Source organism: Bombus pascuorum, chromosome 17, assembly GCF_905332965.1.
Source record: "Bombus pascuorum chromosome 17, iyBomPasc1.1, whole genome shotgun sequence".
Classification (NCBI taxonomy): Eukaryota; Metazoa; Arthropoda; class Insecta; order Hymenoptera; family Apidae; genus Bombus; species Bombus pascuorum.
Window position 1 is genome coordinate 1,366,275 of NC_083504.1, and position 17,940 is coordinate 1,384,214.

Below are 17,940 nucleotides of genomic sequence, written 5' to 3' on the forward strand. Positions count from 1 at the left end.
TTATTTTTTTTAAGAACTGTACGAAAATTACACACATGCACTTTATACTTATATTTCTATTCAATTAAAAGAATTATAAAAAGAACAAAATATATGTATATATATACATATACATAAATTGTGCGCGCGCGCGCGCGCGTGTGTGTATATATATATTTCAGGGCATTGTATGAAATAGAGATTATATGAAATATTGCAGTATTATTGTTTCAATTTTAAATGAAGGAATTATTGACATATTAAATTAGTATATAACACACACATCTCGGCTTTTGTATTAAAATAAATAATCAACTTGTAATATGTGCATATTTATAATATTAAAATTTTGTATTATAGAACAATATGATTAGAAACAAGTAAATAAATTGTTTTTCTATAAAATGTATTAAAATTTAGCGCACGGAAAAAAAAGAAAAAACATTTTCTGATATTCAATATACTGAATTTTATTACAAAATGTATTTAGGCTACAACATGTAATATAATAATTGCGTTTGGTCTAGACCCTTACGAAAAAGAAAAGCTAAACTGCACCACATTTACTGTTGTCTCGATAAGACACTTCGTTCGTTTACGTTTCAAGGAAACATTTATAAATGCGAAAATTTTGGTACATATATGAAAATGAAGTACCTTTTTTTAAGTTGTATGAACCACGTTTAATACATTTATCCAGTTTTGAGATCGAATCATTGTATTATCATAAATATATCTTGTACGAGCTATACGAATTTCTCTAAATGCGGACATGCCATGCATAAAAGCAATACAAATGTATATGAATATATATATACATCTTTTAAAAAAATTCATTTCACTCTCCCTCTGTTTCAATTTTTTGTTTAAAGGATAAAAAACAAGTCTTCGGACATATTGAAAAGCTTCAATCTTTTTCTTTTTCTTTAATATAAATACGCATGATCATTGTATTATGAAAAATTAAATCTCCAATAATATTTTACAATACAATGAATGCTTTATATGGCATCAATAACCATTCGAGCATTTCTGAGAGAACTTACATTACATATTCGCATTTTCCTTGAAGCGCACCCTAAGAACGAATGGTCCGAAGACACATGTTATATTTAAAGACAGTAGATTGTACATTAAACAATATACAACTGAAATATATCGTATAGATGTAAAAATCATAAAATTATCGGTAGTAAACTCTCTATTACAATATACGGCGTGTTGTAATGTGTGTATATAATCGTTCAAATTCGGTTGTTAAACGTTCGACGAAGTAAAGGAAACTATCCCAAGCAGCTAATCCTAAGATAATGATTTCCTTTTTTTATTTATATAACTTCTATTTATATTAGGTATGCACGTACTTGTGATAACTAAACAGATACATGATGATTCTTTGTGACGCAAAGACACTATCAGCTTTGCGGATCGATCAAAGAGCAGGAGGCTGTTGTATGTAAAATAAAAAATGAGTGTTAAAAAATATTTTATATCTTGATTATTATTTTTATCATCTTTTTTTTACACATAATCGTATCTGTTCAGTGAATCACTTAATCCAATTAATTTCGTTTTTATTCATTTCTTGATCAAAGCAATATTCTTCGAATATTTATCTAAGAAGTGAATTCAACGAATAGTTTTCTCAAAGCTGCGCTGCAGGTACGAACACCTGGGTCTAGTTCATAATGATTTCTAATAGTACGAAACATTTTTTTTTTATTAGTTCTTTACATGTTGTTGTTATTATTATTGTGTGTATATATATTTTTATTTATTTATATATATATTTTCTTTTTTTTAAAAAGCTTGAAATATATCTTAAAAAGATTTTCGGGAAAAAGAGCGGATGTAGAAAAAATAAGAAACAAGAAAACCATTTTAGTCTTTGTCAACTATGTTGAACGTATTAAAAAAAAAAAGTCATATTCATACATATATAGCTACATATAAACGTATTTATATGTATTTTTAATTGCACTCCATAATAAAATAAAAATTTCTTCCGTTAAGTTATTTCCCCCGATTATCTACACACGCTTAACGTCAGTTTCGTTAAATTTCTTTTCTCTCACTTTCTTAGAATTGGACTTAGCAGCCTCCTGTTCTCTAATATAACTATATCCAAATGTTTTATTCTTTTATTATAATTATCAAGTAAAATTTGTAAAATACAATATACATACTACCTATCATAAATTCTTAATTTTTCTTTATAAATAATTATAGTAGTAGTCTTCACACCATTTGTTAATTTATTATAATCGGATGCCGTTCCTTTCGTTTTAATTTAAATATTACATTTGTGCCCTTTGCACTAATTCATTTTATAGTATTCTGCGTGACTGTGTATATATAATACATATAATATAATCTAAAGGACTTATTGTATTTACATATATACATGTAACAACGGCGCATAGTCCGAATTTGTTAATTTTTCTCCTGATTGCTACTAAGATCGACTTTTTCAACAGCAAACGTTTATCTGGGAGAGGACATCTACACATCTACAATGGATTCGGAAGTAACTGTGCACAAATTTCATGTGTAAACACTAATGGATGTTTAGTTAAAATTCTGGTCAGATCTTTGTATAATCCTTTCTCTAGCAACACGCAACTTCCGTTGCTACTAGCGGCTGGTCTCGTTTGCTTCATATAAATTTAATCAAACTTGAACTAATTACAAAAAGCTTACAATTTTTAGGAAGTAGGCTCCATTGTTAATGATTAATATTTTTTCCCTTATTCTCGCTTGGCCAACCTCGGATTTGGTTTTGGTGGCTTTCCTTTTTTCTTTCTATTTCGAAAGTATAAATGTTTTGAACAACTGTTTGCTTAAGAGGTCAAAGAGGAAGACAATTCTAATTCTACGCCTTTTTCCTTACGTTTTAAAACAGTACAATATGTGTATAAAATAATGTTAGAACGTACATCATCATATGTTATGCAAATACTCTTTCTTTCATCATTATTTCAAACATTCCAATGCCCCAACACATATATGTATAATATATATAAAGTAGATATAAATGTATATCTACTTTTTTTTCTGTATTTACGATTACATTACATCTTGCTAGCTTTTTTTATGTTTCTCTTGTACTTGTCCCTCTCGAGCAAAAGTTGCGATCTTACCTGACCGTTAAAACACCATTGTTTAATGCACCCTATATAAAGTTTCAGGGTTGGCCAAGATCTCACTCATGCTACGAATCAAGATCATCTTCTCTCTGGCTACTGAAGTATGATACTAAACCGCCAAATTCTCCAGAACCTTCTTCATCGTACTGTTTGTTTCCAGTACCAGCATCGTTCGCATGCGCTTGTTGTTGTGGTGGAGGCTGAGGGGGAGGCGGGGCTTGAATGGGTGGTTGATTATCCGCAGGAGATGAAAAGTGATCCGCGGGATACGGAGATCCTTGATATGCGGCTGCATCATCTGCTGTGGACATCGGCGGTGGTGGTGGATAGGCACCATAATGATAATTAGGAGGAGGGGGAGGATGATACGGTGAAAAATTACCAGGTGGTCGATTAGGAGGCGGTGATGGTTGTTGCATATTATGATTAACCGGTGATGCATTGGTGAAAGGCGGCATTTGATGTCTAGGACCCATTGGATTATCTGCAAACCTGGACATGGGAGGTGCCCCTCTGACATAAGGAGGAGGTGGTGGAGGTGTAGGACCACCTTTTGCTAGAGGACTTCCGGCAGCTGGTGGAATCATTGCAGGTCCAGGGCCAAGTGGAGAACTACGATCTCGATTGTTGATCGATATCGGTCCACCACCTGATGGAGAAGGATCCATTGGATGATGCGGCGTATGATATATTTGGGGACCAGGTACTCTCATTCTCATTGGCGGAGTTCCTGATCTTACAGCAGCAAAATGAGGTGGTATAGAAGATTGTCCCGCTTGTCTATACGGAGAAGGTATTCTTCCACGTGGTTGCATTTCGTAACCTGTTCTAGGTCCGCCCATTATTTGACCTCCAGCGTTTGGTCCACCAAAGTATTTGTGTCCCATTGCTGCAGCTGCAGCGGAGAACGATTGTGGACTACTCGATACAGGTTGAGATTGAAGCATCCTGGTGATAACGGAAGACTGTTGATTAGGTGGTAACGACGGATAAACAGACTGTGAAGTCGGAGTTTGCGATGAAGGTGGTCCTTGTGTTGTAACAACGCCAGCAGGTGGTGTGGACGGAGCGGAACCAGAGGTGCTACTACCTGGTGTAGGAAGTACATTCGGGATTTCACCAGGTTTCATCTCTGAATTAGAATCAGTGCCCATTCCAATTAAACCAGCCTCAGCAGCAGCTTTTGCCGCTGCTTCCGCAGCTCTAGCTGCTTCTAGCGCAAGAGTCTTTTTACCCTTACCACGTCCCCTTCTTTTAGGTTTCATAGGCGATCCATCGGGATTAAAAAGTTGTCCATCTGGTCCCGTCATCATAGGAATGTGTCCTTCGCCTGTTCTTTCCGCATCAGGAGTCATAATCGCTGACATATTGGGAGTGATATTAGATGGTATGGTAGTTACCAAGTTTTGTGGCACGCTGGCAGATAAAACAGTGGTGTTTAAATTCGGAGCCCCATCTCTGCGCATTTGTTCTGCAAGAATTTCAGCTTTACTCCGACGGCCTCTCTTTTTCTTCTTTGGTACATCTCCATCAGTTCCCTCTGGCGCGTTAGGGTCTCGTTGCCTCTCTGCTGCCAATATCTCTAATGCTTTTAAACGCGCCTTTTCTAATTTTTTTGCTTCTCGTTCTTCTTTCTTTTTCTTTTTTGCTATTTCGATAGCTGCAAGTTCTAACTGTCGTCTGCCGTATTCTTCATCCTCCATCATCATTTGTTCTAATTGTTCGTCATCTAAGTCAGCTAATTCACCTGCTCCAAGTCCCGTTAAGGAACCTTCTGGCACATCTCCGGTGAAAGAACCTGCTACCGACATAGCTGTACTGGTTAAACCTACATTCTCTGAAAGATTATCATCAAGTTTCGGATCTATCTCTCCCATAGGATTATCCATGACATTCGCCATGATATCTTTCTCGCCATCTTGATCATCTCTTCTTTGGATAACAGAACTAAGCAAGAAGTTTTGTTTACGTGACTTGTTTTTACTTCCAGGTTTCGGACCAGGCTTTTTTCTTTGTTTTGGTGTTCCATCGTTTAACATTTTCCGTTTACCACCGGGACTCTTGCTTTTCCTAGGTTTTCTATTTTTTGGCGATTTAGTTTTAAATTTATGACCATCTTTTTTTGGATTATAAATATCACCTATAAGGTGATATTATATGTTAATTCATAATATTTCTACGTTTATATTCTTAACATTAATATGCTTTTTTCTCAAATTACCTGAATCTGAATCTTTTTCAGCATCTTCATTTAAATCTTCGCCCTCATTTACAACAAATTCATCTTCACTTTCACCCGTTTTTCTTAATGCCTTTTTTAGCTCCTATAATATTACATTCTTTTATTTCTAAACTCCTATGTTATATAACATTATGTATTACCTCTTCGCTATCTGACGCCATTTCTTCTTGATAATTAATTTTTTTACCGCGAGTTCGCCTACTTAATATTTCTTCTTCTTCTGGTTTATTTTCATCTGGAAGGCCACCGTATATAATCTGAAAATATAATTAAGTTTAAATTAAAAGTTTGTTATTATATATTAAAGTAAGTAGAATAAGATAAATTTAACATACTTTTCTTCGAATTGTTGGTGTCTTCTTTGTTCTTATTACATTATCCTGTGATAAATCGAGGAAGGATATGTATATTAAAAAAACAATGAAATACAATTATTTCAAATAGATTATATCTATAATCGTACCTTCTTCTTTTTTTGTTGCGTTATTTCTTCGAGTGGTAGAGTGACAGGTATACCAGATATTTCCGAGTTTATTTCTGGTAGTTTTATATCTTTTATCTGGTTAATATGTTTGTCTTCATTATTTTCATTTAAGTTATCAAGTTTGACATCTAATACATCAGACATTATAGATTCGTTGTTTTCTAATTGTGGTTGCATCTCACACGACATTTCGATTTTTGATTCGTCATTTGACTCTTCTGTTTCGCTTTGGTTGTCAGACTCGATTATACGTTTTCTCTTCTTTTTCTTTCTATTTTTCGTCTTCGGCAATGTTTTATACCTAGATGTAGATACGTTCCTACTTCTAAAAGAAAATTTAAGAGTGAAACAATTAAAGAATTGAACAAAGAATGAACTAATCATAAATTAACTATTTAGTAATAATAATGTAGGATAAAACAATAGTATCTTACTTTTTTTTCCTCTGTCGCCATGAATTATCGCTATCTTCGTTATCTGAATCCCATGTAGACCGGGATTTTTTTCTTTTTGGTCTATCGCTTTCTTCACTGTCGTCATTTACTACAAAAGGTTTATTATGACAATTTTTTCTTACCTCATATAATAATATCTATTCTAATACTAGTCAGAGAATTGATTCAGTATACTTACTAAAGTCTTCGTAACGCGTAGTTCTGGCTCTAGTGCTTCGTCGTACGGACCGCGAATCTCCTTTTCTACTACGTCGTTTTACGTCAGCAAAAGTGCTTTCATCAGAAGATGTTATATGGTCATCAAAATCTTCTTCTTCTTCAGAACTCGTACCTTTAAAATCTTCGTCACTTTCAGGATCATCTTCGCTGCTTATATCAAGACTATTCAGCTTACGATGTTTCTTACGCGACAAGAATTTCTTTACTGCTCCTTTGTGTTGTTCTTCTTCTTCCTCATCAATAACATCCTCACATTCCATCTTATACTCTTCATCGCTCTCTTTTTCTGATTTTTTGTCAATGTCATCTTTACCTTCTGGAGTTTCTTCAATGTTTAATACTTCATTCTTAAAATGCAGCTAGAAGTCAATTTTTATTGAAAAATTTAACATAACATAAAATTAAGTAAAAATATGTAATAATAGTTTTTTTTACCTGCGCTTCTTCTTTTTCCGCATTCACTATAGTTGCAATGTCTTTTCCTCTTCCTTGATTTCCAGCTCCCTGAACTGCTTCTACTTCGTCTTGGATTGCAGCATTGATCATGGCATCATAGTCATTAAATTTATATTTGTTAGCGGATCGTCTTTCACGTAACTGATATACAGGTTCACTTTCTTCACTACTAGATGTTTCTGTACTTGTCGAAGATGATGCTGATGAAGATTCTATAAAAGATACAAGATATTAATTCAAGATAACAAAAATAAGTAGCGAAAAGGCAAAAGATTACCATTATCAGATTCTTGGCTAGAGGCTTTTGATCCTTTTTGATGACGTTGTGATTCATTTTTGTGAAGAACATTATCTAGACTTATACCAACAAATGCTAGTCTCTTCTTTCTTAAAACTTCATTTTCATGTCTTTTCGTCAATTGATCGTACATTTTTAAGCTTTCTCTTAATTTAATCACTAGCAAGTTCTAAAATAAAGTATTAATTTATGACACAATTTTTTTTAAGTAAATGGCTTATTCAACAAGAATGCTGAGATTAAAAGCTTACGTGCTGACATGGAGGACAGAACCAATCACCCTCTGGTATTAACATGAGAGCAGGTCTCAAGCAAGAACAGTGCCACCCTTTATCACAAGAATCACATAAAAGTATCCATTCTGGATGATCTGCCTTACCACATTTTTGACAAGCATACTCATCATCTGCTTCTTCCACATCACTTTGAGCTATAATTAAACAATGTTGATATATCGAAGTACAATTTAGTGTTCTTTTAAGTTTGTAAATAATACCTTTTTGCGCAGTCCTTGCCCTTCTTAATGGCTCTGATTCTTGATCTTTTTCAAGATCACTTTCGGGCGAAAACTCATGATCGCTTTTAAAAAGCAGAGATCCTTCACTTTCTATTTCTTCTTCTTCATCCTCTTCTTCATCATTCTCATTTTCATCATCACTACTAGAACCTGAAGAACTCTGCCATGGATTTGCTTCATTAAATTTAGCAGACATTTTCTTCTTTTTCCTTTTTCTACGTTTCTTTTTAGATTTCTTTTCTTTCTCTATTTCTTTTATTACGATTTCCTCTTCGCTTTCAGCCTAAAATTATGATAATTATATAATATGTTAATATCACTGTACAATTAAGCAAAATAAAAAAATATACCTTTGGTTTCTTCCGCTTCTTTCTTTCCACTGAATCTTTTTTGTCTTTTCTTTCATTTGAAGTCTCTTCTTCAATCCTTCGTCTATCTGCTTCTTCTTTAATTTTTAATTGTGCTATTCTTCTAGACTGCCTTACAGGTGTTTCATCTTGAGTTAATCCTGTTTGTGTTTCAGGAACAATATCTCTACCTACCTCTAGGCCCAACACCATTTTTCCTATAAATAATATTTTTCTAGATAGTAAATTGTATGTCATCTGCGAAATATATAAACATATGAAAGGAGAAATAAAAACTTACTTTTCTTTCGTTTTTTCTGTGAAATTGGTGTCATATTTAAAGAATCGTTATTGCTTGGTGTTTCATCAAGATGGATCTCAGATGATACCTCAGAAGTTTGAATACTCTGAAATTCAGAATGTTTTGGTCGAGCTGAACGTCCACTTCCTCTATAACGCCTTCGTCTTCCTCTAGGACGTCCTCTTGTTTTCCTTCCAATTGCAACCGAATGAATAGTACTTTGGTCATCGCTGACATCCTTAACTTCTTGATCTTCTGACTTTTCAGGACTACATTTTACAGTCTCGTCTTCTGAACTTATTGTTACAACGCGATTTTCCTCCATAGACTTTCGCAGTTGCTTATCAGGTATTCGTTTTGCACGTAATTTTATTCTTTTACCTCCTATTATTTCTTCATCATTTTGTTTTGCAATTATATCTTCAGAATTTGATTCATGGAAACTATTATGTCGCTTACGGGATACTCTTGGTGATTCAGTGGAATCCAGTTTCCATCCATCATATACGAGTTCAGATACGGGTTTAACCCGTAAGCCTATTTTTGGAGTAGACATATCACTCTGCTCGTTATCGTCTAATTTTTTAAATGTATCATCGTCAGTACATGCTAAAGGATCCATTTCCTCGGGAACTGTACTGAATAAATTTTCATTGTCTACTTCCATTGAATCGTCAGATGATACAGAGACTGTTTTCTCTTCGATACTTTGAATTTCTGAGCTCCCTTTTTTCTCGTCATTTTCGTCGGTATGTTCCTGCACAACTTTGTTCAACACAATGTCCGCTGTATTAGATATTGTGCTGTATTCATGTTTTGTTAAATGTTTCGTGGTACTATTAGATACTATATCCCCACTTATTTTATTTTCATCAATTTCTACTTGTTTAAAATTATCCAAATTTTGAGCCAATTGTACTTTAGAATTTGTTAAGTCTTCTAATATTTGTTGATTGGATTCTATATATGGAGATTTAGATTTTAATGGAGGAACATCTTGAATATCAGAAACATCGCTCAATCTCTTACTAGTTGTCTTCTTAACATCGTTTATGATCATTGCTGATTCTGATGTAGTTTCTTGTGTATTAAAAACTGCTGATTTATCATTTAAACTAGAGACAGTATTTTCAGGAAGGGATTCTGTACTTTTATTTATAACATGAAATGATTCGTTATGCTTCTCATGGTTATCTGTAACACTCAAATTCTCTGATTTTTCAGATATAAAATTTACAAATTGTAAGTTATCCGTAGATTTGAAATCTGGTATAGTTGAAATATTATTTTCATATATTTCTGATTTATCTATACCTGAGGATGTATTGTCAAATTTATCAAGTGGTAAAATATTTTGTACAGAATGAATGGTTATATCATTTTCAGACATATCTTTATTGAAATCTCCTTCATCATGTAAATGTGTAGCAAATTTATTGTCTTTATTACTAAATCCTGAAAATTCTGTCAATTTATTATATGATTCTATGATTGAAAATTCTTCTGTAACATGTTCAACTTCTTTATTTTTAATAAATTTGATATCATTATCAAAACTCGTTATTAATTTTTCTTCCATAGGTTTTGCACATTGCTCTTTCAAGCCCTCACATGATATTTCTTTCTCAACATCATTAAATTCAATGTCTTCATTTGTTTGTTTTTGAGTTTTAATTATGTTTATAGAATTTATTGTTTCAGAATCATTTCTTCCTTCAGAAATCGTATTCATGATTTTGTCTGAAACTTGAACTAAACCATCGTTTTCACTTATTTCGCCTATTACATTGTTTGTTTTAGTTAATGCTGAATTTATATTTTCCTTATTCACTGACTCAGTTTCAGAAACTATTGGTGAAACCTCTGATTTTATTAATTCTGCACTATTACTTTCTGAAATATTAATATCTTTTTTCTCATTTATAATTAATTTTTCATTTAAATGAAATTGACTAACAATACAGTTATATTCTTCTTCAATTATTTCTTTGTTAGTTATCTTCACCTCTTTATATTCAGTTTCTTCATTTTCAATTTTTTTAAAACTATTTTCTGACACTAATTCTTTTTCTTTTTTATTAGTAACTGCATTCTGTAATTCTTCAGACAATTCTTCATCCTTTGTAATTAATTTTTGAACTGTTTGTTTTATTTTTTGTTCATTACTAACCATTGTTTCTTCTTCTAAATCTGTAAACAAGTTATTTTTATTTTCAATTGTTTCTCTTTGAGGGCTCTCAAAAGCATCATTACTGTCATCATTGGAGTCACTGCTCTCATAATTTGCGACTAAAGACTGTTTCATTTTGTTTGGTTCTTGCAAATTCGCAGGATTCATGTCTATTTGATTCAATTTTGGTTCCTCTGTCTTTGATTTTTCAATAATATATTCTTGCTGAGTATTATTTGCATTTTCTACAATATTATTTGTAGAATTTAACTCTTCATTTTTTACACTACTGTCTTCAACATGTTTTATAACATAATCACATTGATTTATATTACTTTTTTCATTCTGTTCAATCATCTTTTCATCTTCTGAAATTATAGGCTCTATCATGGTATCAGATTTTTGCTGAATGTCTACATCATTGATGTCCTTTGTTTTTTCCCTTTCAACAACAGTACCAAATTTATTTGTTTCATCAGAAGATGAACATAATTCCAACGAAATACTACGTGTATCTCCATATGATAAGTTGTCATCAAAACATTCTTTTTCTTCATTTAGTTTAAAAGGTTCATTATCAGACTTTGACAATTTATCATCAATAGTCATATCTTTATTTGAATCTTGATCAACACAGGAACTTCGGTTTTCTAATGTTTCAATGTCAACTATATTAGATACAATCATTTCTCCTTCAGCTTCAACTGCATCAGATTTAGATGGTTTAAAATTATTTGTGTCAGGTACTGTTTCTGCTAATACATTGTAAATAGAACATTCATCTTTAAAGGAAAATTTCTCAGAATCTGAATGCACTTTAGCGCTTTCGTGAATCGAAGTCTTGTGAGTGCAATTACCATCTGAGCTACTTATTGTAGGAACTAGCGAATCTTTGTTACATTGTTCAATTAATTCCGAACTAGTAACAGTAAAATTGTCTGTTAAATCTAATTTGGTATTAACATCAGGCACAGAATTTTTGATAAATGAATTAACTGAAATTTCATTTTGTTCTGAAATTTCTATTTTTTTATTACTTTTAATGCAATTATGTGCCAAATGTACATCAGAATCTGTCAAAATTTTCATGTTCTCATTATCAGGGTTTATTAATTGCTTTTCTTGATTATGAAATTCTGGGATATTATCATTTTTGTCATTTTGTTTAGAACTTTCAACAGATAAGTCGAATTCTTTCTCAGATACATGTTCCATTTCTTTTTCTGCTAAACTATCTACTTCTTGATAAGTGGAGAATTCTTCCTTACTTGTACAACCTAATTCTGAATTTTGAGCAGAAGATGAACATGAATTATTAACAAATGTTGTATCTGTTCCTAACTCAGTTTTTTTAAGTGTTGATACATCAGATGAATTGCAATCAGCTTCACCTTTAGAACAAAGAATTGGAGTTTTTACAGTTTCATCAGTATCATTTTGTAAATCTGATATTTTATTCTGACTTCTTACTTGTTCTTCTAATGTATTACTTTCTGCTGTTGATATCTCAAGTTGCATAGATTCAATATCTGAGTCAAACTGTACTGTAGATGGTGTTACAATTGCATTCTCAAGCTTTATATTTGCATCTTGCATATTTGTATCATTCGTACTGTGAGGTTGTGAAATTATGCCTGATATTTCTGTTTCTTCAGATTTTGTATACTCGTTTTTTGTATTTTCACTACTAGTAATAGAATCCTGTACAATAGATTTAAAATTTTCTTCTTTTGATTCAGTACTAGACAAATCTATTTCTGTCTTTTGCATTGCACAACGTTCTCCATCTATAGAATATTTCAAAGGAACTGTTTCTTCCCATATATTAGTTGATTCTCCAACCTTTTCTATTTTATTCTTATTATCATCCTCACGAAGTGAACTATTACTTGTAGGTGCATACGAATTTATTTTTAACGAGTTATTATTCATTTGAGTTACGCCAAAATCGTTTGACGTATAAGAAGTAATTATATCTTCCGCTGGTTTGGAAGAAGAAACACATTCATATTGCAGTGTATCAGATTTAGATTCTATAGTTGTTGAAACTGTATGATCAGATGGTGACTCAAATACTTCTGCTCTGGAAGTGTATGAAATACAATTAGGACCAAAAAAAAATCTTGGTGGTGATGCAGCTGCTGGTTTACATTCATTATCTACTTTTTCTGCAGTATTCGTCTCGTGTGAAGTTATACTGTCGGAATCACAAACATTCTCAGCAGCATCTTTATTACTTATTGACTGAGTTGTGGGTGTAATTTCTGGATAAAATTCAAGCGTTTCTGACGTATCTGCTTGACATAAGGAAATAGAAGAATCACATTGCATGGAATCTTGAGAAACAGGACTTAGTTTTTGCCTCAAGGAATTTCCTTCTGTGTCCTGTAAATTTTCAGCTTCTATATTTCTTTTTTGTGAAGTTGAATTTTCACTACTTACAGAATTTCCATCTATCTTAACATCTTGATTTTTATTAGAGGAATTTTCACATTCAATTTCATCTCTTTTTTGTGATATGTCTTCTTCATTTGATATGATACTACTGTCACATTCTGGTTTTTCCTCTGGTTTCCCAACATCCCATCTTGATATCCTTTTTACAGAACTGTTAGAATTTTTTGGTATTATTTGAATGCCCAATGATGGTTTGAACTTGGACTTTTCTTGTGTTGAACCTACAGTTTGCCGATTACTTCTTACATTAATACTCGATTGCGGATAATTTCTGTTTAATTTTATGGCATTTTTACTTGTTATTAGAGATCCGGTAGACACTTCGTGTATAAGACTATCTTCGCCTAAATTTTTACCCGGCAATAGAGAAGAAGTAGCAGAATCAGCTTCGTTTTTTGATTCATTGCTTTCTTTATTGTCAGTTGATGCATCCTCACCAGGATTACCTGTCTGACACTCTTCACCAGATCCTTCTCCATAAAAAAAAATTATGGGCTCTTCTACAGCTTCTCCAAGAGTAGGATTAACTGCATCACAATCACTACCAGATCCTTCACCTTGAATCATTATCATTGGTTCCTCAATGGTTTCACCAACTTCATCTCTCCAATTACTACTCATTATTGATCTCTTATCCATGGAACTTCTAATTGGTATTACATCTGCTCTTATTCTCTTTAATATGTCTTGTTGTATATCATCTCCTTCTAATGGACGTTTTATCGGTGTTGGATTCATTCTTAGAGCCGTAATTTTACTCGGATCTGGAAGTATGGTATAATTTGGTAATCTGTGATCTTCTTTATTAGATATTCTCGAAGCATTATGATATGAAGCAGGAGACATATCGTAACCAGGAAATGACATTTGTCGTTTACTTAAATCTGCTACCATGCTATGATTACGCATCATCACAGTCCGAGCATCATACGGTAAATTTGTAATTTCCGGTTTGTTTATTTTCTTCGTGCTGAGGTCCATTTCTCTATGTTGAAAATCTTGTGCCCTATATCCGGCAGAAGGTAAATCGATAGTTTTGTTAAATTTTCGACTAGATAAATCGATTCCAGAGAAATCCATTGGTCTGTTTTGCTCGTTCGTGTTCTCCCATCCTCTTGGTGATGTCGACAAATCCATACCTCTATGTTCTCTAAGCGAATTCACTTTATCTATCTGACTTCTTGCACAAAAATCTTGTGGTATTCTATCATCATCTCCATTTATTATATTTCCCACAATACTTCCCGATCGCGCTAGGTTTTCAGCAATTTTCTCTAATGATTTTGCTCCACTTGGTTTTTCAAGTTTTTCAGATTGCATCCTCACAAGGTTCGCAGCCAGTTGATCTATTGGCTTCACAGACAATTTATTATGAGTTGTTGGCATATCAACAGAAGTAAAAAGAAAACTATTTTTATTAGATAACTTGTCTAGTGATTTCATAACTTGATCTGCTGAATCTTCATATTTCTTTGTTATATTCAATGTATGTGTTATTCCAGTAATTACTTTTTCTTCATGTATTTGTTTCATTTCGGAAACATTTACTAACTTAAGAGGAGATGTAATAACAGGTGTTTCAATTGATTTAAGAGGCACTGATTCTTCAGAATCAATTTTTGAATTACTCACTATTGTATGCTCTTCAGATTTGTATGTTTCTACAGGTTTAGTATCATTAGATACAATAGTAGTAACCATCGTTTTTTGAACAGTGCTTAATTCTTTCTCTTGTGACAAAACTGTTTCTTTTTCTGATAATGTATCAACCTTAGCATTTAAAATTTTGAGGGGACATGATGATAATAAAGGGGGTGTTTCAACAGGATTTGATTCTACCATCTCATTTTGTATTGTCTGCTGAGAATCATCTTCCTCTGTATTTTGTTTAGAACTTTCATCATTTGTCAATTCATCTTCACCATCCATGTCTTCCTCAGCATTACCAGCCTCATTAATGTCATCTTGTTCTCTTTCATCCTCAAAATCTTCACCTCCACTCTTATCTAATTCTTTTTCATCAGATCTTTCCATGTGAATGCCATTTTCCTGTGCAACTTCATCCTCCAAACTTGGTGATGTAGTTATTTGTCCCGTATCAATAATAGGTTTCTCAGAAATTTCTAAACTATTACTATCTTCATTAATTGGAATAGCTCCAATTTCTCCATTTGATAAGGTATTTATAAGATTAACTACTCCTTCTCGATCCCTAACAATATATTTAAAGACTTTAAAATAAGAATTTAAAATATAAACAAAAAGAAATTCACATTTATATTGAACACATACTTAGCTACAAGTTCCCAATTTTCTTCATCTATATCTTCTTTATAAACCCTTATATTGCACTCTTCATCAAGTTGACACCAATAAGCTAAACCAGATTTATCTCTTCCTAATGGTTCTACCCGTAATTCCTTAGCTGCTAATTTATTTACTTCATTTTTAAACTTTTGATTTAGGTCAAACTGTGTTTCTAACAGAACCTGCAATGAAAAAACTTATGTAAAGAAAATTGGCATATATGATCATATAAATATAATATTGGAAACATAAACATAAACATTCTTTATCTAACATTTTACAATATATAATAGAATAATTATATTTATACTTTAAGTAGTCGTAGTTTAACAGCTATACGGGCTTTTTTGTAACCAAAACGTTCAAGTTCCCATCCATCTTGATTAGAATATGTATGACAGAATTTAACCAGTGCACGTTCCCATTTTTCTGGTGATACTGTTTTACGTGTTTTTCGTAATAATTTGATGTGGAGATCTATCAACTGTTGTGGTACTAAAAAAAAAACAACTGATTGTAAATAGAAATAAAAACATGTACAAAAAGTATTAAATATTTATATTTTAGCACAAATAAAATTAAGAAATATCTTTGAAATATTTTCATTAGAGATATATTATTATAAAATTACAAAATCGTATGTAGTAACCTAAAATTTTTATTTACAAATGCATAGTCAATAAGAGGCTAACAGTAATTCATAAATCATTTTTATCATATAGTATCAGAGTCATTAAAATGTGTATTTTCAAATCATTAATTTGACACACGATTCATAACTCGTAATCACGTGTAACTGAGGTTGACAACAAGGGAGGTGGCAGCACATGAGAAAATAACAACAGTAGATAGTAAATTGAACTAAACTGTCAATAATAGCATTATTTAAATGAAATGATGAATTTGATATAAATAATTATCAATCGCATATTACTAATTAATTAGTAAATTCTCTTATTGTTAACTGTTGCTACACAAAGTAAACAAATAAGAAGACAAAGATCTTTAAGAATGATGTGTAGAATTCCGATGAAAAAAAGGGGATGAAAACAACTATAAATTTAGTACTTGTGGTTGTTCAGTATAAAATAATTATTTGAAAATAATATTAGAATTATAAAAAAATACGGAATAGCATAAAATTTGAGAAGAAAACGCGAAATCGCGAAAGATAACTAATAGCACACGCGAGACTTTTGGCCCCGCGGGGGCGGGTCAATCATTCTCTCTCTCTTTTCTGCACATACACGTATGCATGCAGGTGTTACTTACCCTCCTGTGTGTTTTCAAGCATCTCTTGAAGGCGCGCAATATCAGGATAAACGATACCACAGGACTTGCCGAAGCACTCGAGAAACGAACAAATCACCGCGAAATTTGGGTCACTCGCGCAAGAGGCTTCGTTATCGGACGCCATTTTTCCGCCGCTTCTCTCTGGGCCCGTCGCCGCTAGGCGATATACTACGCTAGGCGACCTAACAACTCGTATCGCATTTTCGTCAAATTACTTTCGATCGTCACTGCCGTTTCACAGCACGTTTATAAAAAAAACCTGTTAACGTAGTTAAAAAAAAGAAAAATGACAGAAAATCAATGTTTTAGAACGTTCGAACACCGCTTCCCGCTTCGTTGCTTTCGTTACCTTGATTGTTCTCTACCTGTTCTACTCACACCCGCATTAAAACCACAAACGACACGCGCGTCCAACAGAGACAAATGAAAACGATAAAGGACAGAAGCGAGAAAAAACACACGCGCACGTACTTGTATTGTTGCTTAAACTCCCACTCTATTTTCGTATCGTTCAGGCATTCAAGAAAACGAATACTTTCTCACGCGCCTTCTCTTCTTCGTTCACTTTACACTTTTCCACATATCACGATGCTTACCACAAACACACTCATACATACAAGTAAGAAGATCGTTGCGTCTCCCGAGTATATACAAGATGTGTAATGTGTGCACGCGCGCGCGCGCGCGCGCACCTTCGGGCGCAATAATAACGATGCACGTAATCGTGGGGGTATCGCCTTTCCTGGTCGAACGTTATTCGTACCTCGCTGTTCTATCAGCGAGAATTGTTACTGTCGAATCACAGGGTATATTAGCAGCGCAGAAATAATAACCACCACAATGACAATGAAAACAGCCCCCTTCCTTGCACCACGGCGCACTGGACATCGCCTTCAGGTCCGGGCTACGAAACATTTAGAGGGTTCTCAACCTGCGTATGGCGCGGTACTCGAGTACCTGCCAAGCTTTAAGCCATCTCTACGAAATTATATCCTTCAACCAAACTTCTTTATATTCTATCTTCATTAGATTTGTTTGTCGTGTCGTCTAGTATCAGATTACCGTTCCAATAAGCATAAGTTATCTTTTTATGCAGTCTATTTGTTCGGTGGTATCATTGAAATTCGATTATATTGAAAGAGCGCGAAAAGTTTACGGTAGAACGTCAAACGCACATTTCAAGGTTTCCCCGACCGACGCTGTCGCTCAATGACGTAGTTCTGCGTAGTTTCGTATAATTTCGAATAGCGGGAGTAACGATTCAATTAA

The 17,940-nt window shown here is 33.2% G+C and overlaps 1 protein-coding gene across 2 annotated transcripts; it reads right to left on the reverse strand.

The window, feature by feature from the left end:
• Positions 1–423: 423 nt before the first annotated feature.
• LOC132915445 (titin homolog) lies at positions 424–17,727 on the reverse strand. Of its 2 annotated transcripts, XM_060975234.1 has the most exons (17): positions 17,021–17,727; positions 16,651–16,930; positions 15,689–15,873; positions 15,364–15,560; positions 8,445–15,283; positions 8,147–8,361; positions 7,776–8,079; positions 7,531–7,709; positions 7,259–7,448; positions 6,961–7,193; positions 6,485–6,884; positions 6,286–6,394; positions 5,831–6,176; positions 5,703–5,747; positions 5,508–5,624; positions 5,347–5,449; positions 424–5,265 (listed from the first exon to the last, which is right to left on the reverse strand). In XM_060975234.1, the coding sequence occupies exons 2-17, from the start codon at positions 16,793–16,795 to the stop codon at positions 3,191–3,193; spliced, it is 11,682 nt and encodes a 3,893-aa protein (XP_060831217.1). In that variant the 5' UTR covers positions 16,796–16,930; positions 17,021–17,727; the 3' UTR covers positions 424–3,190. The 2 variants fall into 2 exon arrangements, with proteins under 2 accessions (XP_060831217.1, XP_060831216.1); XM_060975233.1 differs by having other exon boundaries at positions 16,651–17,727.
• Positions 17,728–17,940: the final 213 nt, after the last annotated feature.

What these genes read in the sequence shown, in the direction of transcription:
- LOC132915445 (XM_060975234.1), bottom strand. Translation starts at nt 16,795, where the DNA reads ATGGCGTCCGATAACGAAGCCTCTTGCGCGAGTGACCCAAATTTCGCG. An exon ending in CACCAACAATTCGAAGAAAA is followed by an intron (nt 5,625 to 5,702) that starts GTATGTTAAATT and finishes TTATATTTTCAG; the next exon opens with ATTATATACGGTGGCCTTCC. An exon ending in TGAAAAAGATTCAGATTCAG is followed by an intron (nt 5,266 to 5,346) that starts GTAATTTGAGAA and finishes ATCACCTTATAG; the next exon opens with GTGATATTTATAATCCAAAA.